This window comes from Aphanomyces astaci (genome assembly GCF_000520075.1).
Source record: "Aphanomyces astaci strain APO3 unplaced genomic scaffold supercont1.5, whole genome shotgun sequence".
In the NCBI taxonomy this organism is placed as follows: Eukaryota; Oomycota; class Saprolegniomycetes; order Saprolegniales; family Verrucalvaceae; genus Aphanomyces; species Aphanomyces astaci.
The window spans coordinates 1,423,949-1,443,627 of record NW_009798268.1 but is presented as its reverse complement, the minus strand read 5'-3'; the positions used below and the strand labels follow the sequence as shown (position 1 = coordinate 1,443,627).

Below are 19,679 nucleotides of genomic sequence, written 5' to 3'. Positions count from 1 at the left end.
GTGTTGTCACTGATGGCGACTTCTTCACGAAGGAAGGCTTGCACACCAACGCTTCCAAGCCAACCAGAAAGCCAAATGTTAAGCGCAAAAAGTCCAATTGAATTTTTATTCATTCATTCTTTTATATTTTGTGAATATGTTTTGCTTTCGCCGTAGGCAATTTTATAGTTTGGTACTTAGAAATCAAAAGTATTTTAATGTAAATTATATTAACAGTTTACAAATGTCAATATTGAATTTTTATTCATTCATTCTTTTATATTTTGTGAATATGTTTTGCTTTCGCCGTAGGCAATTTTATAGTTTGGTACTTAGAAATCAGAAGTATTTTAATGTAAATTATATTAACAGTTTACAAATGTCAGGTATGTTGGCCGTCCACATTTGGATGTCGTTATAAAGTCATGAGATTTCTTATTTGCTTTATTTAAATTGCCTACAAATCATGAAGTGTTTCTTTTCACATTTGGATTGACACCATAATATTCTGCTTGAATTATATATTAAGGCCATAATGGTAGAATATAAAAATTCGATATGACAGCGAAGTTATGAAGGTTTGAAAGATGACCAATACTGTGATCAGAAACCGTCCAGAAAATCGATGCACTACCTTATAGCATTCACCCCATGTGATTGCGAATCCTATGCTAAAAATATTCATTATGTACTCAGATAATATATTATCCAACTTGAAAAATTCGAGGTAGAGCCTCTTCGAACGACTTTTTCACCGTTGATTAAGAAATAGATTCCCAGGCGCTGATGGTTCTCTCAATCATCTTTCTTCTTTTGTCAGCAGCGGTGATGACCGGGGTCTCTTGAAGCCACCTTGTACGCAGTTTCGACTTCAATTGGCCCATGACACCGACATCCAGTGGTTGGATCACGCTCGTTGAGTTGGGCGGCAGCGGCTCCAGAAAGCCGAAAAGCTACCGGTCAACAGTCTTGTACGACGCACGAGAGACATGAGACGCCAGGTTGTCGACCTAAACGACAGAGAGGCCAATTAATTCAAACTTCAAAGTTCGTTCATATTATATATCCAAACACTTTCATCCATCCACACCGTCTCCTGGACAGCGTAGACATGCCCAGGAGGATACGTCGGCAGCTCTTCCGACTCACTTGCACCGCCTGGAGTCCCGCACACTAAAGAATCGGTAACTTTGTTCCTATATTAAATAATGTCGTTAGATTGAATATGACGATAGGCATCGCAATTTCAGCAGGAAACAATGAACCTCGACTCAAAATCTTATGTGAGCTCCAGAAACTCAATACCATCATTAATGTTGTGCTAACAGCAATTTACTCAATAAAGAAATGACAAATACTCACACTGTCAATTCACAAAATAATTTTAGCGAGGTACTCGAAGATTATTGATTTCGAGTTTGAAAAATATGCCACAAACCAAAACAAATACACAAAGGAGTTTACAAGTACAACGTAAAATTTACAATAATGAATTTACAAGTAGATTATAAAATTATAGAATATAGAAATAGCAGAATACATAAACTCAATAATAATGAACAATTATCAATCAAATATATACAACATATTCAAGCAACAAACCATCGTCTCAAATTGCCAACACCGCTGTAAGCCGATCGGAATGTTTATCCTTGGCTTCGACCTCCGACGTTTCACCAATTTCACACCAAACTCGTCTTGGCGGCATGTCGTAGTTCACCGCAGTTTCGTCAACGTTGACGATGTCACACAGCGCCTGCTCTCCGTATTTCGTCCAAAAGGGCGCCGAAAACAACATTTGGAGCTTTTGGAGCTTGGCGTTTTTCAACTTCGAGAAACACGGTACTAGCTGGGCAAAACCATAACGATGGGCGAACGTCTCAACGGCGCAAATGACACTGAGGTTTCGGGGTTTCAGTTTACAATTCCCTCATTAACACAGTATTTGGGGTCAAAACAACAGTGGAACTATCATTTAAATTTCCGGACAATGCGAATCGGTGTACTGTAATTTCCTTGCCAAAAAATAAGGCATGTACTTTGACCGGGTACAATTCCCTCATTAACACAGTATTTGGGGTCAAAACAACAGTGGACCTGTTTTAATGAGGGAATTGTTCTTACTTGAACAGTTACTCCAGCTGATGCAACAGTGGGGCTGTTTTATAGTACTACTGTTGTTTTGACCCCAAATACTGTGTTAATGAGGGAATTGTACCCGGTCAAAGTATATGCCTTATTTTTTGGCAAGCAAACTACAGTACACCAATTCGCATTGTCCGGACATTCAAATGATAGTACTACGTGGTACACCGACTCGCATATTGTCCAAGGTTTCTGATATACTCACATATTTGGCGATTACCCCGTTTTCCGGACAATTAAATGATAGTACTACGTACTATTAATAGTAGTACCCAGATTACTACAGTGTCCTATTACATGTACTATGTTACGTGGTATTCGATTGTGTTATCCTGATATTTTGGGTAACAACCAATCAAAACCTCGGAATATTTCTGTCAGGGCTGTCGGGGCTGGTCGCGGGGCGTAAAATATTCCTTAGGGCTAGTCTGGATGCGACCGTAAAAAACATTATGATATTGCAATATTGTGTTTTTTGCATTTTTCAAAATGCAGCGAACAACATATTTTCATTATGTGATAATTAATGGAGTGTCTGGTTACCACTTCTGATTCAACAAAATCCTGCAATGTTGCAGTTGAAAAATAGAAAGACGTAAAATGCTCTTGTCAAACGTCGAATATCCGCGCATCGGTAGCACGCTACGATGGGGCCACTGCTACCCTGCAATTCAAGGGACGTCGCCCCGGTTACCCTGTCTCGATCGCTGAGTAGTTCACAGGTACATAGTCCTCTTCAATACTAACCTTAGTATCGATACTGTAGTGGCACACACAGCCGTGGAAGGGCCTCCTACGTCAAGACTCCATCGAAATCTCTCTGCAATCGCATTCCTCCGTTCACAGTATGAATGAACAGTGTTCTGGATCTCGTCTAACACGCATATATGGTTTCAAGAGCATCACGATGGACGCAGTAGGACAGGCAAGTACAAACTTAGGAGCACAGTGCGATATCTCGCAAAATATACTAGTTCGAGTAGTATATTTTTTATTGCGTTTCTGGGCCGAATTTCACAATAAAATTTGCGAACAAAGTGGTATCCACACACGCCATTACGACACAATTCAAATCATCTCGTATTTATCGAAATATTGAGAAATATCATTATATTTGGTTGCATCCAGACGGTCCCTTAGATAGCTGATACGCACGTGTAAACGTCATTACATTATACATACAGTTGGAATTGGCCAATGGGTAGTTTATATTATAGGGCATCATACGAGTGGAACTAACTCTGATGAAGGCCAATCTCAACTACTCTGTAGTGCATGGGTCTACGTGTCAATATCTCATCGAGATGGATTGGTGGATGCACCTTGGACATGGATATTCCTTATGGGAATCCGGTTGGCAGGGTTGAACGACTTGCCCTCCTAGTTTTCACTTCAATGATTGACATTTTTGGCCGATTTCATTTTCCTATTCGCTCTACGATGGTCAAAGTCTTCTTCTCCCTCAGCGCGTTGGCCGCTGCCGTTATGGCTGGCTCCATCACGGACCTCCCCGAGTCTGTGACCAAGCTCATCGACTACTCCGCAAACCCCTGTGATGACTTTTACCAATATGCGTGTGGCGTATGGATCAATGATACTGTGATCCCCCCGGACGAATCCTTCATCGATGTTTTCTCCGAGATTTACATCCAAAACCAAGCCGTGTTGACGAAGATTTTGTCTGACAACAAGCCCAAGCTTGGCGAGTTCTACAACTCCTGTTTGGACACGGATACGCTGTCGGCGCTCGGCCTGGCACCGTTGGCCGACTCGTTCGAAGCCATTCGGTCGGCCAACACCACGTTGGACCTCCTCGTCGTGGCTGGTGAATTGGCCAAGAACGGCATCCCTGCCTTTGTCAACATCAAGGCTAGTGCTGATGACGCCAACGCAGTCAACAACGCCCTCTTCGGTTTCCAAACCCCCTTATCGCTTCCTCATCTTCTCTACCTCATTCCATTCGTATGGGATGTTGTCGAAGCCAAGTACAAGGTGTACATTGCAACGGTTTTGCAGTTGGCTGGATACACTGCCGAAGAAGCGGCGGCTGCCGTGCCGGTGATCATTAGTTTTGAGCAAAGTCTGGCCGGTGTCTCCCTCAGCAAGCTCGAAGAGATGGAGGCCATTGCGACTCCGTACACTGCGCTCACGTTTCACCAACTGGACCAGGAGTACCCGCTCGTCATCGGCTCGTGGCTCAAGGCCCACGGCTTCAACGTCCGCGATGAGTGCGGTGGGTCGAACGACTGGGTGGGGTTTACCGACTTGACCTACTTTGAAAAGGCCGAAGCGTTATTAACGAACACGACGTTGGACGACCTCCGCACCATCGTAGAGTACAAGCTCATCCACGCCTCGTCCACGCACCTGACCCCTGAATTCCGCACGGCCAACTGGAACTTCATCGGCAGACTAGCCGGTCAACAGGTGGAGCCTACTCGTGAAAAGTTTTGCGTCGCCCAAGTGGATAAAACCGTTGGTGAACTCCTGTCCCAGTACTTCTTAGAGGAGGTGTGGTCGGCTGACACAGCCAAGACGGCCGACGAACTGGTCAAGGCATTGGAGTCGTCCTTCTCCACTGGCATTACCACCGCCGACTGGTTGGACAACTCGACCCGTGCCAATGCGCAAACGAAACTGTCCAAGTTTGAGCACTTGTTGGGTGGCCCGGAGAACCCGCAGCTGTACCCCACGCTGACGTTGGACTCAACGACTTATTTGAACAACCGCTGGAAGATCTCTCAAGTGGACATCGACACCAACTTGAAACTGAACGGCCAACCTGTGGACAAGCGCAACTTCGGTTTGTCCCCCCAAGAGGTAAATGCGTACTACAGCCCCTCCTTGAACCAAATTGTGTTCCCGGCCGGCATTTTGCAAAGCCCGTTCTTTAACGGCCAGTTTGACGCCGCCCAGAACTTTGGTGCCATCGGGGCGTTCATCGGACACGAAATTACCCACGGGTTCGACAACATCGGCCGCAACTTCGATGGCGACGGAAACTTGAAGTCGTGGTGGTCGAATGCCACCAACACTGCGTTCAAGGCGAAGGCCCAGTGCATAAGCGACCAGTACGACAACTTTGTCGTCAAGAGCGAAGTGACTGGCACTAAGTTGGGCAACGTCAGCGGCAAGCTCTCTTTGGGTGAGAGTATTGCCGACAACGGGGGACTCAAGACCAGTTTCCGCGCGTACCACGAGTACTTGAAGAAGTTCCCGTCACAGTACACTGAAGAAGCTGGCGACAAGTTGTTCTACTTGTCGTACGCCCAAAGCACTTGCGCCAAGTACACGGATGCCTACCTCGAGGTGCTTTTGGCGGACCCCCACCCGCCCAATCGGTTCCGCGTGACGGGGGCGTTGCAAAACGATGCTGAGTTTGCCCGTGTGTTCAAATGTCCCATCGACTCGAACTTAAACCCGTCCAAGAAGTGCTTGTTGTGGGAATAGGGTTGATGGATACGGAAATATGTAGCGTTGTGCATTTGTAAGGAAAAACTAAGAAACGATGACTTGGTTGAAGTGTGTTGTTTTCCGTGTGCGGCGCACACAAACACGACGATGAATACGTGAGATCAGCCTTGTAATAAATCGCCTACGGTAGTTAGTTGTTGAGTCATGAACTTGAGATAAATACAACTACCCGACAGGTTTGGTACGCGCACTGCATGAGCACGACATCGGGTTTCGTAAGGTTGGGGTTGATATATGGCGGCACAGATAGTGTGGCCAAGGTGCCACTGCAGTCCATCTATGAAACCTTGTCGGAAGGCGTGGGGATCCTAATGACACTTCCACTCGCGTATCCAGCAGCCACTTTGCCAAATGGGGAGTGTATTTGTTGGGAAAGGATAAACATGCTTTGCAAGTGACCTTCCACAAGCAAGATAATTATCCCTTTCCAAGTACATTACGCCTCACGTGCGTGTGCTCGGTATAACCCTAATCCAGGTCAGGTTTGCGAACAAGTTGTGAAAATAGGTGCCGGTTAGTTTTTTCGTAACACCTTCAATTTGAACTTCAAGGGCTGTCCTTGAGCCATCTGATGAGATTGGTATGTCATCGCATATGTCGCGCCATTCTATCAGAATTTTGGTGGACCTTAACGTTTTTCATACCCGGCTCACAGTTAATAGCATTCCTTAACGTTTCATCACGTTACCGATGGAGGATAGTGCTATCCCACGTGCATATGTCGTACTCGCCCCACCGACTAAACTACTACGGATATACTTCTAACAATGACTAACGTTAACAGGTCGGTGTTTTTCACCTGGGACGTCATACCGGTACACGCATTGACATTTGTCGGGAATAACCATCCCAGGAACCTAACCTCGCGCTGACATTTTTAGTCGACTGGTACGATGACATCGAATGCAAAAGAATTGGTGGTGCAAATACCAGGTTCGTATACAGTATGTAGTACACTGACCCACTACGACAAAGCTTGTACATGCACAGCTACCAGCAAGAAGACTGAGCCCAATGCACTGCACAAGCCCAGATATCGTCTACGAGTTCCAACTAACGTTATGGCAACGTGTAATATATAGGGGACTTTGGTGGCACCGCTATCGTGAGGCCAGGTCGACCAACACTTGACGCGGGCGAGCATCAACCAACAAACGAGGACGGGTATTCGAGTGGATATTGGAGCTCCCGTTCCAGGCATACACATGCATGAGTGGGGCTGTTCGGGGTACTGCCACACGTCGCTTGACTTGGGGTGCACATCAACAACTTCATGTGAGCTCAAGCGGGTGGACGCGTTCCACTGTGCACTGGGCTAAAAAGCCACACAATGCAGGGCCTGAGCAAATGCTGGGGTCGACCCGCTTCGAGTCGATTTTGGTAGAGCTGTTCCATGGCTTGGCCTCGAACTCGACGCACCGCGGCTGACGCTGTTGCATCAGGCGACGAGCAGTCTCTCCTTGTCGGCGGTGTGACGGCCTCGCTAGAGGGGGGGCGTGCGCTTGAAGTGGAGATTCAGGGAACACTTCTAACCCCGTTCGAGGATTTGGGTGGCGGAGGCAGCAGGCCGTGGAGCGTGACGCATCGTGGTGCATCGACGAACGAAATTCATCATACATATCTATTTTGATGCGCTTTTGGCGTTTTACCATTCTGGAACCAAGTCAACAAAAATGCGTATTTACGAACGACTTGACCGTGAGGGAAACGGTGGTGCGGGCGACGTGCACATGTGGGGATGCGGATTGAATTCCCCGAGGCGATGCTGGAAATTATGATGGACGCCATGGTCCAGTTCGCCAGAGCTGGCTACGACGTCAAACCTCGTCGGCAGCAGGTGTTTTGATTCGTGACGAAGCTGTAAAATTTTCTATACACATGCCTACATTATTGGTGGTCGCTCCAATATCTCCTTGAGGCACAAATCACGATCATGGATTTAAATAAAGTTGGATATCCATTTCCTGGCGTATGTCTCCATGTCACCTAAGTTGTGAAAGGTCACTTGGTGTTTTGTCTCCCGCTTCTTCTCGGCTTTCGGCTACGGGAGCTTCGTCAAGGTAGCAAATATAACACTGACATTAGTGAGGTCAAACACACCACGAGGCGCCTACTGACTACCATTCATTAAAGTACTCAGTGCATCCACTAAGGTATCGGAACCTTTGGCACGGCAGACACACAGTGTGTGTGTTGGCAATGGGTCAAACCGACGCGCGACCCAATTGCTCTGCACGCTGCAGAACACTTGGAAAGAAGCATGTTTATCCTTTCTCAAGAACTACACTCCCCATTTGGCAAAATGTCTGCTGCATACGCGTGTGGAAGTGTCCCACGCTTCCCGACAAGGTTTCATGGATCGACTGTAGTGGTTATCGGCCGAGCCTCTGTTCGACTCCCCGTGCCTGAGTGTGGGTAGCTGAATGTTGGTCCGGAACAGGACCCGACATTTGAGGAGTGTTAAATATGGCCAGTTCCGGATGGGTATATGATGGTACACTGTATCGATACATGGCTTGTAGAGTACAGTAGTGAAGTGAAAGGAGGGGACTGACTGATTGACTGGATAATGAAGTTACTTTTGGATTGTCATCCAGGTCACCGTTGTGAACACATTAGCCGTCGGTTGTGAACACCGGCGCAAGACAACAAAGAATTCTTTAGCTGTCCTACAGACACGCTAGCGACTGAACAGGAAACGAGCATGCCTTGGACTTGGAGTTACCTGGTAGCGACCACAGGGACGCTGTCGAAGCTCGATACCGGTCGGAACACATGACGAGTCCTGCGGCCCGTACACCACGCGTGGACCGTTTTGATGACCGTGGAAGGCCCCGGACCAGTGCAACTGCGCGGCGGCTGTTCCGGTCACAACATGGAAGGCGACAAACAGTGGCGGTTGACGAGGCCTGGAGTTACGGGAGACCGGCGACGTTTGCGGCTCCCGGGTTTGGCAGTACATCCGGTACGGCTCTGGATATGGGACAGAACGACGTGCACCTGCGCAACGCCCCGGCCCTTTCGAAGAGCCCGACGTTCACTAAGGAAGAACGACGCGTTTGTATGTCCGCGTACAACATGTATATCAGCCAGGCGAATGCCCTGACTGCCAACGGAGTCCGACCGTTCATCACGCCGGTGAGGGCGTGTATCGAACCTGTGACGAAGCAACGTATTGCTGAATGGAACATGTGAAAGGATCCCGAAGACATGTCCGAGGGCGAATGGATTGCGTGATTCAAGCAAGGTTACGACGTCGATCCCCGGGCTCTGGACACCGTGAAGAAGCGGATTAAATCTGCTTTTGTTTTATATCTCGGTCCTTGAACGTCGAAAGCAAGTCGTATACGATTTCGGCGATCAGCCGATCACGACTCCGGGATTCGCGATGCACCGTACCCTGCGGATGGGAGAGTTGTCAGACGGGATCGACGACGACGAATGGATGTCGTGTGCAACGCCAGAACTGGGAAATGCGACTCATGATGATGGTCCGGTGCGTATTGTTCTGGAAGCCAAGATGGCCGAGGCGGCTACCGCGGGCATGCCAACAGCAGCTGTCGAGCAGCTCCGAGGCCTGTTGATGGAGTTCCGCGACGTGTTCCGGCTGAAGTTCGGGAAAGACCCGCCGATGAAAGTAGACCCATTGAAGGTGCACCTCAAGAAAGGGGCTGTGCCGGTGAAGTCGGGACTGCAGCGCTAACCCCCCCACCCATATGGTGTTCCTGGAAAAGCATGTCCGGGAGCTGGAAGAAGCGGGTCTGGTGTACCGCAACTCTAGATCGCGCTGGGCCTCGGCGACGAGGATTGTCCCGAAGAAAGATCCGGGAGACCTCAGGATGACGATTGACTCGAGACCGATCAATGCGTGTACCGAGCCGATGCCCTGGTCCATGCCTAATCTGGAGGTGGCCATGGTTGTACGTACTGAAGGGCTCGAAAGTCTACTTCAAACTGGACTGGATGAAGGGGTATTGGAAGCTGTCCTTACACCCGGATTCCCAGGAGTGTTCTTCCTTCATAACTCCCGTAGGGGCTGTGACCCTGACCCGCGTCCTGATGGGCCAGACCGATGCGGTGGTCTGCTGCCAAGGAGTGGTCGATAAGTTGTTCGGGGACCTCCTGATGCACGGACTGCTCGGTTGGATGACTTGTTGAGGGAACCTGAGGGCGGATCTCCTGACCCGTTGGGGAAGTCCTCCCGCACCGGACCAGAGCTTTCCGGTGGAGTCCTGGAGTGCCCGAATATCCAGGCTGGTCCTGGTGTCTCCCTTACGGAACGAAGAATTTGTGTGGCCGACGGCGAATGCGATCACAGAATTGCAGCGCGGCCATCCGACATGTGAAAAATACGCCTCCTGGAGCGCCGAGAAGAAGTGTTTTCTTACGGCAGATGGAAAGATCTGGATCCCGGGAGATGCATTGGATATGCAAGTACGTATATGTATGCCGGCGTGGCGGGATACCGGAGAGTGGAAGCGACGATCGCATCTGTTGCTGAGATGTTTGATTGGCCTTCCCTGAAGACCGACGTGAAGAACTTCGTCACTGCCTGGGCCTGCATTGTATGGTGGCCGACGGTGAGTCGGTACCCCGTCCCTGGGGTGAAGCGCTGCATGCAACGAAGCCAAATGAATTGATTCATTTCGATTGGCTGTCGCTCCCGGAGGCTCCGGGGGGTCTGAAATACATCCTGGTCATCAAGGATGACATGAGCGGGTTCATTTGGCTGCATGCCAGTACTACAGCGTCTGCAGCAGAGACGGTCGCGGCGTTGATGGAATGGTTTGTACTGTTCGGGGTGGTCAGGACCTGGGTATCCGACTCTGGGTCCCATTTCAAGAACGAACTGGTCAGTACCCTGGGTCGTATGTTTGGTGTTTATCACCATTTTGTCACACCACACTGGGCCAACGGGACACATGAGATGGTGAACCGAATCGACGTCCGGACCCTAAAGACTCTGTGCAGCGAGATGCGCTTGCAACCCAGAGACTGGCAGGGGGTGTTACTCCTGGACAGTCTGCCCAGTCAGCAGCCAGTCGACCGTTTGGATGGCATATCGCCAACGACGGCGTTTACGGGCCTGCCTGCTACACCTCCCCTAACCGGACTGGTCCACCCGGACGAGCCCCGGGAGGTAACGATCGATGGATTAAGTCCCGGACGATACGCCACGTGGCTGAGCTTGCAGATGCTCCGAGAGTTATGCACAAGCAGGTGGCAAAGACGGCCGCAGTAAAACACGGTAAGGCCCGGTACCGTCTGGATGGTCAACGTTCTGAAAAGCTGGTGAAATTTGCGTTGGGCGATTTTGTTTTGGTGGCCCGGGCTCTCTAGCATCCAGGAAAGCTAATGTTGCGTTGGAAAGGACCCTTCCGGGTCGTAAAGGTGATATCTGACTGCCTGATGGAAGTCCAGCAGCTGGAGTATCGCGGAGACGTCCCTGAATCATGCGTGCCGGCTCCGCTTGTACTGTGAAGGCGGACGTGAAGTCAATATAGATTTGAAGGCCCAAACTGCGTTCGGTAATGAAGTTTTTTACGTGCACGGCCTCCGGGACCTGCGTTTGCGAGACGGGGTCTGGGAAGTCCTGATCAAGTGGCTTAGTCTGGACGATCTGATGTTGTCCTGGGAACCGGCCCTATCGAACTACGAAGACGTTCCTGTGCTATTCGGTCGCTGGACCAAGACCCGGAGCAACGAAGACGGCGTGAGCGAAATGATGGACGATCTCACGAGTGCATGTGGTCACCCGATGTAGGGGGGAAGGTTATCGGCCGAGCCTCTCCGTCCCTATGTGTGGGTAGTCGAATGTTGGTCAAGGACGACATTTGAAGAGTGTAACATATGACCTGGATCTGGAGAGGCATATGTTCCGAGCTGATGGTACACTGTACAATGCATGACTTGTAGAGAGTAGTGAAGTGAAAGGTGTGAACTGACTGATTGACTGGATAATGAAGTTACTTTTGGATTTGTCATCGGGGTCACCGTTGCGAACACCAGCGCAAGACAACAATGGCAACATGGCCACACTATATATCAACCCCAACCTTACGAACCCGATGTTGTGCTCATGCAGTGCGCGTACCAAACCCGTCGGGTAGTTGTATTTATCTCAAGTTCATGACTTAACAACTAACTACCGTAGGCGATTACAAGGGTATCTCACATATTCATCGTCGTGTTTGTGTGTCCCGCACACGGAAAACAACACACTTCAACCAAGAGGGCGGGAAATGACCAAAACATCGAGCCTCAAGTGAATTGGCAGCATACCAAGCAGCTCGATCGCACTAGGTCTTATCATACCTGATAGACACACTAAGGGCTGCGGACCTTCGATTGGCCTTTCGACAAGGCGTAACGACATGGAACACATGGGTGTAGTGACGTCAGCTCAAAACTGTTCGGTATTTTGACTGTCCTTAATAGGGAGAGTCAATTTAGGAAAAAAAATCAATTTTTATTTTCGAAGGTCCGCAGCCCCTAGTATGTCTATCAGGTATGATAAGACCTTCGTCACGAAAACCAGAAGCACCTCACGATGTGCTTTTGGTTTTTACTGTTAATACTACGTAGTAATCATAAGTTGAAATACGTAGGAATTTTATAGGAGAATTGGATTAATAATAGGAACATTTCTCCTACGAATTCAGTTTGTCCATTACAATTTGTTAGTCAGGAATAAAATTATGCTGGTATTTGTATTGAAATATTTTATATTTTGATTTGTGCTGAAAAAAAAAAACACGATATCGTAGGGGCGCTGCTCCTACGAAATCATGTGCCAACCATATTCCTTAAAAATGAAATATCGTCATCCAATAGAAAGTAAAGTGACACCCATTCAGCAACATGAGCAGCACCAACAGTACTTTCACCATCGAAGGAGCGCGGCGCAACCGCATATCAGCAAGCACGCGCCTCGGTTACAAGTCCGGGATACGGCAAGTTGTCCTTTGGGCTCTGACGTCCGGGAAGCCGGAGCTGCTGATGCCATCCCCTGAGACGGACGGGCACGACGAGACCTTGGACCTCCGCGTGTTTGGATTCGAGAACTTTTTAGAGTTCATCGTCTGGACCGTGCGAGAACGTGAAGTCGGAATGGGCGCGCTCAGCGGTTATCGCAGCGCCATCAAGAGTCTGTACATCGACCAAGGTGTTCCCTTGCCTGAACCATACAACATCGATATTAAAGTCATTTTCTCTGGTAACTTTTTAATACTGGTTTGCACCTTCCCTAATGCTAGTGTGTAGGTATTCGGAAGACAGTAGCCCAAGACTTACAAAGTGGCAGCAAGGAGTTCACGGGCAAGAAGCCAATGACGTTTTCGTTGTTTGAGCACCTCTGTTCGATCAGCATGGGCCTGCCTGATTGCAGGTTCACGCATGTCTACCTCATATTGTCATGGAATTTGATGTGTCGATCAAAATCAACGGAGACAATCCGGTAAATTCAGCTCGGGTTCATTATGCGAGTTTTAGCTGATTTTTTAGTAAAATGCAGATTTGAGCACATTTCATGCGAGGACGATTCAATTGGAATCGTGTTTCATAAAACGAAGACGTCACAAGAGGGTAACGTTGTTATATACATATATTTTAGTATATGTTAGTTAATTCATGTCGTAGGAACGAAAAATAAGGACCCGAAGCATTGCTTTGCAAACCCTTTGAAGCCCCAGGTGTGTGTCTTTTTGGCATTGGCAATTTATTTGGCTTGTAATTCCCAAATATTGCCAAGCAATCTGTTTCCTGGAGCCAAGCAAAAGGTACAACGTAGTAATTATTTTATTCAAGAAAGAAATATATAAATTTATAGTTACTATTCTATTCGAGAAATAAAGTTATGTATTTAATAGCTATTAGTAATTTAGATATAAGTTCCCGATATAGTTATTACTACGTAGTAGTAATTCTCATCGATGATATATTAGGACCGATTTGGCAAAAGCCTTGCGAGGATGCTGTCAACTCCACATGGTGGAAAAAAGCCAAACGACATTGGGACGCACTCTATTCGAAAAGGAGCAGCCACGTTTGTGTCCTCTGGGAGCACTGGTGGTCCGTCTATTGTGAGTGTGTGCTTGCGGTGTGGGTGGTCCTTGGGGAACGTTATGGAACGTTACTTTCGCTACGAGGCTGCCGGTGACCAGTTTACTGGTCGCGTAGTCGCCAGATTGCCTATCAACAGTGCGGATTGCCTATCAACAGTGCTGATTTGTCCATGTTGCCCCCACATTTTGCTGTAGCACCAAACCCTCTGGTTTTGGAAACAATCTCAGTATTGTTTCCAAATTTTGCACATCACGACCACATGTCTGGCGTCCTGCGCCTCCTTTTGGCGAGCTTGGTATACCATTACGACTTTCTCGTGGCCCATCTGCAACCCAACCATCCCCTTTTGTCCACCGCCTTGTTCGTAGAACCCGGATTAGCGGCATCTCTTCGTTTGTTTGTAATTTGTGGGCTCGAGTCGCAGTGTCTCGTGGCATCTGGCATCCCTCCCCATGTCGAGTTGATGCGTCAACTCGATAAAAACCAAAAATCAATCCAAGACATCTCGAGCATTGTACTGTCTGGAGTTCGAGAAATTGTGGACGAAAAGGGACTCGCTACCGGCAACGTCACTCGGGAATTCTTTGAAAGCACTCTTACAAAGGCCATCGCTGATGTTGTTGACGTCGCGCGTGCTGTGTCAAATCCACATCGGCCGCATGCCGATGAACTTGCCTCTGACTACCCTGTACACCATTGGGGTGGTCAGTTGCATATGCTACATAAGGACTTCAAGTTCCCAAGTGTGGACTTGGGCACAACATGGAGTTTATGGTGGCGAGGTAATCCATCCCAAAAGGTGCCTCCATTCCGTAAAATTTGCACTCGTGATTTGTCGTTAAAGTCCGAGTGCAAAGAATTTTACGAATGGAAGTATATTATGGGAAAGCTGTCGTCATACTACACTGCTCAACATGGTAACGGCCCCAACGCCACGGCAAGCCCCGAGGAGCTTCTTGCCTCGTTTACCATTGCAAGCCGTCTGTTGGACCCAATTCGGTTGACAACGACAAAGAAGCGAACAAGACGCTGTGGCCAGCTCCGTGTTTCGACCGCCGCCAGATTGGTTCGTCAAATGGAGCCACCGGCAAACCAAAGACCGTACCAGAAGCGCAATAAACGACCTCTTCGTGCCTAAGCGTCAATATAGGATGCACTAGTATGTAGTTTGTAGTCCCAACATATATTACCTCGTCATTTGGCCAACAGTTCGTGACCATTCATACATGCCAGCACAATTTCCTTCGTTGCAAAATGTAAAGTGAAATCTGCCCAATCAAATATGTGCCTTATTGTAATTGGTTAAAATGCATTTCACCGAAAACGCCTCCTACGAATTCCGATCACAATACAAAAGCAACTTGAAGTTGGTGGAGTCCACCCATGTGACGATGAAAATACCCAATCATCGCAATCTATTCCAAGGCATAGAAATACTAATACAAGCAGCGCCAGTCACGAATTGTCAACGGAGAGCCCATGGCGCAAGTGACGAAATCAGGTGTCGTAGGGAGCATGAAGAGCGAGCTTAAAGAGCATGATGAGTTACAGTAGAAGCATACCTAATACTTCTTCGTCGAATAAGACGACCGTGCAGTGTGGGTCGTAATCGAGGTGTCCAAATTGGACACCGCCATTCGAAAGCCTTCGACAGTCGACGACAACAGAATTCCAACCTTCCCTACCTGACTTCACCCCTCGTTTGACTGTGAATGCGGATACAGTGTACTATTAATAGTACACTGTACGACTCCCATTTCACATCCTAACACACCAATATCCGCATAGTGTTCGGATAACAACCTCCAGTATTGTAATGGGCTGTAATTCAGGATAATTCGCACCGCAAAAAGCCCAACTCCAGCCAGTAAATTCATCACCATCATTCGACCAGCCTGAGTGGAAACCCGCGTTAATTTCGACTATGAGGTATGCTTATCTCCAGGAATGGCACGCAATGGTGCGCAACATGCATGCATATGTACAGCACTGTATATCCTTATCACCAGGAATGGCGTCAACTCTAGTTTCTCGTGAACTAGTAAACGGAGTACGGTGATATACAGACATAATAGGCATCTGTCAGCTCGATAGGACCCGCGCTATTGTCCTTGGTAATGCAGCAGTCAATGGCGCGGGTCCTGTCGTGTAATCGATGGCATGGGTCCTGCAATATTATAAACACGGCTACCGGCCGCGAAGACATACCCACCGACTGCCGCACGACTCTCGCCAACGCGGCAAGCCATGCAACCTCGCCCTGCGCAAGACAGACACCGCCAACCACGGCAGGATCGGCCTCGGACCGACGAAAACAAAAACCGGCCGCATTCGCCTGCGGTCGATGCTGCCGCCTAACAGTAAACTTATCAAGGCAGCATCGACCGCAGGCGAATGCGCTATCGGCCGCAACTGACCTACGCCGCAAGAGTCATCACCACAAGTCATAAGTTATTGACTGCGGCATACATATGGTACCGTGCCAGGGCCGCCACAACTGCACCTCGACCTATGCCATCACCGACCCTGAGGCTTCTCTGCTCCGTGTTTATGCACCGATGTCTCTATCCGGCCACTATTACCGGATACTGAAACCCCGAAACCATCAAATCTGTGTGACTTTTACTGGAATATTTGCTGGTCAGCAAAGTACTGAACCGGATACTGGTGCGGTGCGAAAATATTTCAGTATAACGTTATTTTAAATCAGCACACAGATTTACTGATTGGCCAATTTACTGGCGCGGTGGAGATGCTCTAATACGGTATGCATTGTGATGAACTGGTGGTTGCTCTGCGTAAGTTGGCCTGGTGCTGCAACTCGATTAGTTAGCGGCTGAAATAAAGTAAGGGTTGTTTTATTCTGCTGAAATGCAGAACTTGGGTTTAGCGTTGTTTTATCTTCACAGTCAATCAGGCTTATATTATTTTAAACGCCTGGTTGTTTAACGCAGTTAACAGCTGTAGTAAAGAACTGGCAAATTACATGAAAAGCACAATATCTGGTACTACTAATATAACGTTGATCAGCCACTGGTACAACTCCGGCCGGATGTACTTCTAGGCGCGGCCGACTAAGCTGCGGCGTCAGACGCCGCCTAAGATGCTCTTCGTAGTTCATACAAGTGTATACATGTGATGGTGCACGGGCTTGTAGATTTATAGAGTATTTATTTTGTGCTATCTCAACTCAAAAGTGGTACACCGTTTACCGTAATTAGTACGGATTGGAAATTAGTGCGGATTCAAAATTAGTGCGGTCCACACTAATATATGTGATGGCAAATTCTTGATTTGAGTGGTGGAGAAATAGTGCAGATTTCAATTTTCTGAAATGGTAATGGCGTTGGGCACCCTTGAGGCTTTAACGTCACCATCGCCAATCATCGCTGCATTTGCTCGTGCAGCAGCCAGCACAACAGTTCCACGTCGAACAATGGACGTACACGCAGCCGAAGTGGTATTCCACGATGTGGAAGCAGATGACGACCGCCAGGAGGACGTCGAGCAAGACTACCAGGACGAACAGACAAGCAACCAGCGCGCGCTGAAGCAAGCCATTGCCAATGGCGTCATCATTGGACCAAGTCTCAGCGACAGCGACTTGAAGGAGACGTTCGACTGTGAGACATGCATGCTGGCCAAGGCACGCCGGATGAGCTACCGCAACACGGCACCGTACCGCGCGAAGCTGCCACTCGAGCGTGTGCACATTGACAAGGGTGGTCCAATTACCCCGCCGACGTTCGGTGGAAGTCGCCACTACGAATTGTATGTTGACGAAGCAACTCGGTTCAAGTGGGTGTACCTAATGAAGGCAAAATCCGAGACGGCAATCAGCTTTCCCAAGTTCCAAGTTCTCGTAGAACGTCAGTTTGGGGCACAACTCAAGACAGTCATCACCGACAACGCGAAGGAATACCTCAGTTCTGCGCTGAAGTCGCACTGTGATCGACATGGCATCGAGCAACTGTACACAAACGTCTACTCGCCCGAGGAGAACTGCATTGCCGAAAAGCCAAACTACACGTTGATGAACAAGGTCAGATGCATCATTCAAGAAGCTGGACTTGACTTTCGCTACTGGGGTGAGGCGCTCAGCTACGTCGTGTACACGGAAAATCGAAGTCCTACCAAGGCACTCGGTGGCCGGACACCATTCGAAGCACTGTACGACCGCAAGCCAGACGTGCGTCACCTGCGCCCCTGGGGATGTACTGCGTTCGCGTTCATTGACAAGGCGAAACGAACGAAGCTCGAACTCAGAGCTACGAAGTGCACCCTCCTTGGTTATTCACACAATCGTAAAGGTTACCGACTGTTGGACTTCGAAACTGGGGATGTCTTTGACTGTCGATCGGTCAAGTTCCTCGAAGACTTTCAAGGTTCCACTGCGTCGTGCCTTCCATGTCCCTCGTCCCCAAACATCATGGACACAATTAGCGACTCTGTGGAACTCGACGTATTCGACCCAAGCGATCTAGAACCGGATAGCATGGACAACAGGGGTGACCCTGGCCAAGACACGAACCTACCTGGTAGTGACATAGCATCAACAGATCACGACGAGTCATCGACGTGGCACCACCCAGCAGTAGCATTGTAGGATCCCGTGCACGACTCCACTCCCGCGACGACCGCGTTGGACCCCAATGAGACGCACGAGCCTGTGGATCGACCCGGACAAGACGACGACACCGACATGTTCATGTCCGGCCACACCAACGAGCCAGACCTCATCGATGCGTTGGACCCCCAGGGCCTCGAAGCAATCTCGAGTGGACATGCCTACGCACTTGAAGCGTTGACCGTGGAAAAGGAGGAGCCAAAATCGTTTGCGGACATCTACAAAAGTCAACATCGTGATGCCTGGCTTGCAGCCACACAAGAAGAATTTGACTCGCTGAAGTCCAATGTCACGTGGGTCTTGGCAGACTTACCGACTGGGCGAAAAGCGCTCCCATGCAAATGGATCTGGAAGATGAAGTTCGATGCGGTTGGCAAGCTGGACAAACTCAAGGCCCGCTTGGTCCTAAAAGGGTTCATGCAGAAGTACGGCATCGACTACGTGGAAATCTTCGCACCTGTGCTCCGAATGAACGCTTTACGCCTGATTCTTTGCCTTGTCTCTCGCCACGGCTGGAAGATCCGCCAAATGGATGTCAAGACCGCCTTTTTGAACGGCGTCCTCGACGAGCAAACCGAGATCTACATGGCACAGCCACCCCATTTTGTTGAGCAAGGCCACGAAACCAAGGTGTGCAAACTTGTGAAGAGTATCTACGGCCTGAAGCAAGCGCCTCGCTGTTGGTACTTGACGCTGCACGTATACCTCCAGTCCATTGGCTTTGTCCGCTGCGTCAAGGAGGCGTGCGTCAAGGAGGCGTGCATCTACACCAACAGGGTGGGAAAAGTGCTCGTACTGTTGAGTGTATATGTTGATGACCTCACCATCACGGGCAACGATGACGAAGCAATCAAAGAAACGTGCAATCAACTGAAGTCAAAATTCAAGATGACCGACCTTGGCCAGCTCAGCTTCATCCTCGGTATCAAGGTCGAAATCAAGAACAAACAAGTCAGTTTATCACAAGAACATTACATTGACACGTTACTCGACAAGTTCAACATGCACGACTGCCATCCCGTGGCAACACCAGAAGTCGTCGGACACGTGCTCAAACCCACAACCAAGGCGCCACTTGAAGTCGACCGTCAAGGCATTCCTTACCGCGAGCTTGTCGGGAGCCTGCAATACTTGGTCACGGCCACACGTCCTGTCATCGCCAACGCAGTGCGGAATCTCAGCAAGTTCCTTGGATCCTACTATGAGACACATTGGAAACAAGCAAAGCGCGTGCTTCGATACCTCAAAGGAACCAAGACTCAAGGGCTGAACATCAACGCCACCAACTCCGACAATGGCCTACACATCTCCGCGTATTGCGACGCAGACTTCGCGAACGAGGCGGATCGGAAGTCCATCAGCGGCCTTTGCGTCATGTTCGCTGGGTGCC

General features: G+C 48.9%; 4 protein-coding genes across 4 annotated transcripts; all 4 read left to right on the top strand.

Annotated features, from left to right (window-relative positions):
* Nucleotides 1-3,564: 3,564 nt before the first annotated feature.
* Nucleotides 3,565-5,574, top strand: H257_03227 (hypothetical protein; the record flags this gene model as incomplete). The annotated part of the gene is made up of 1 exon (XM_009827221.1): nt 3,565-5,574. One exon carries the CDS (start codon nt 3,565-3,567, stop codon nt 5,572-5,574), a length of 2,010 nt encoding a protein of 669 aa, XP_009825523.1.
* Nucleotides 5,575-7,336: 1,762 nt separating this feature from the next.
* On the top strand, nt 7,337-8,793 carry H257_03226 (hypothetical protein; the record flags this gene model as incomplete). Its single annotated transcript, XM_009827220.1, has 3 exons — nt 7,337-7,435; nt 7,968-8,013; nt 8,294-8,793. 3 exons carry the CDS (start codon nt 7,337-7,339, stop codon nt 8,791-8,793), a joined length of 645 nt encoding a protein of 214 aa, XP_009825522.1.
* Nucleotides 8,794-12,459: 3,666 nt separating this feature from the next.
* Nucleotides 12,460-13,080, top strand: H257_03225 (hypothetical protein; the record flags this gene model as incomplete). The annotated part of the gene is made up of 2 exons (XM_009827219.1): nt 12,460-12,814; nt 12,862-13,080. The coding sequence occupies 2 exons, from the start codon at nt 12,460-12,462 to the stop codon at nt 13,056-13,058; spliced, it is 552 nt and encodes a 183-aa protein (XP_009825521.1). The 3' UTR covers nt 13,059-13,080.
* Nucleotides 13,081-13,921: 841 nt separating this feature from the next.
* Nucleotides 13,922-14,800, top strand: H257_03224 (hypothetical protein; the record flags this gene model as incomplete). Its single annotated transcript, XM_009827218.1, has 1 exon — nt 13,922-14,800. One exon carries the CDS (start codon nt 13,922-13,924, stop codon nt 14,798-14,800), a length of 879 nt encoding a protein of 292 aa, XP_009825520.1.
* Nucleotides 14,801-19,679: the final 4,879 nt, after the last annotated feature.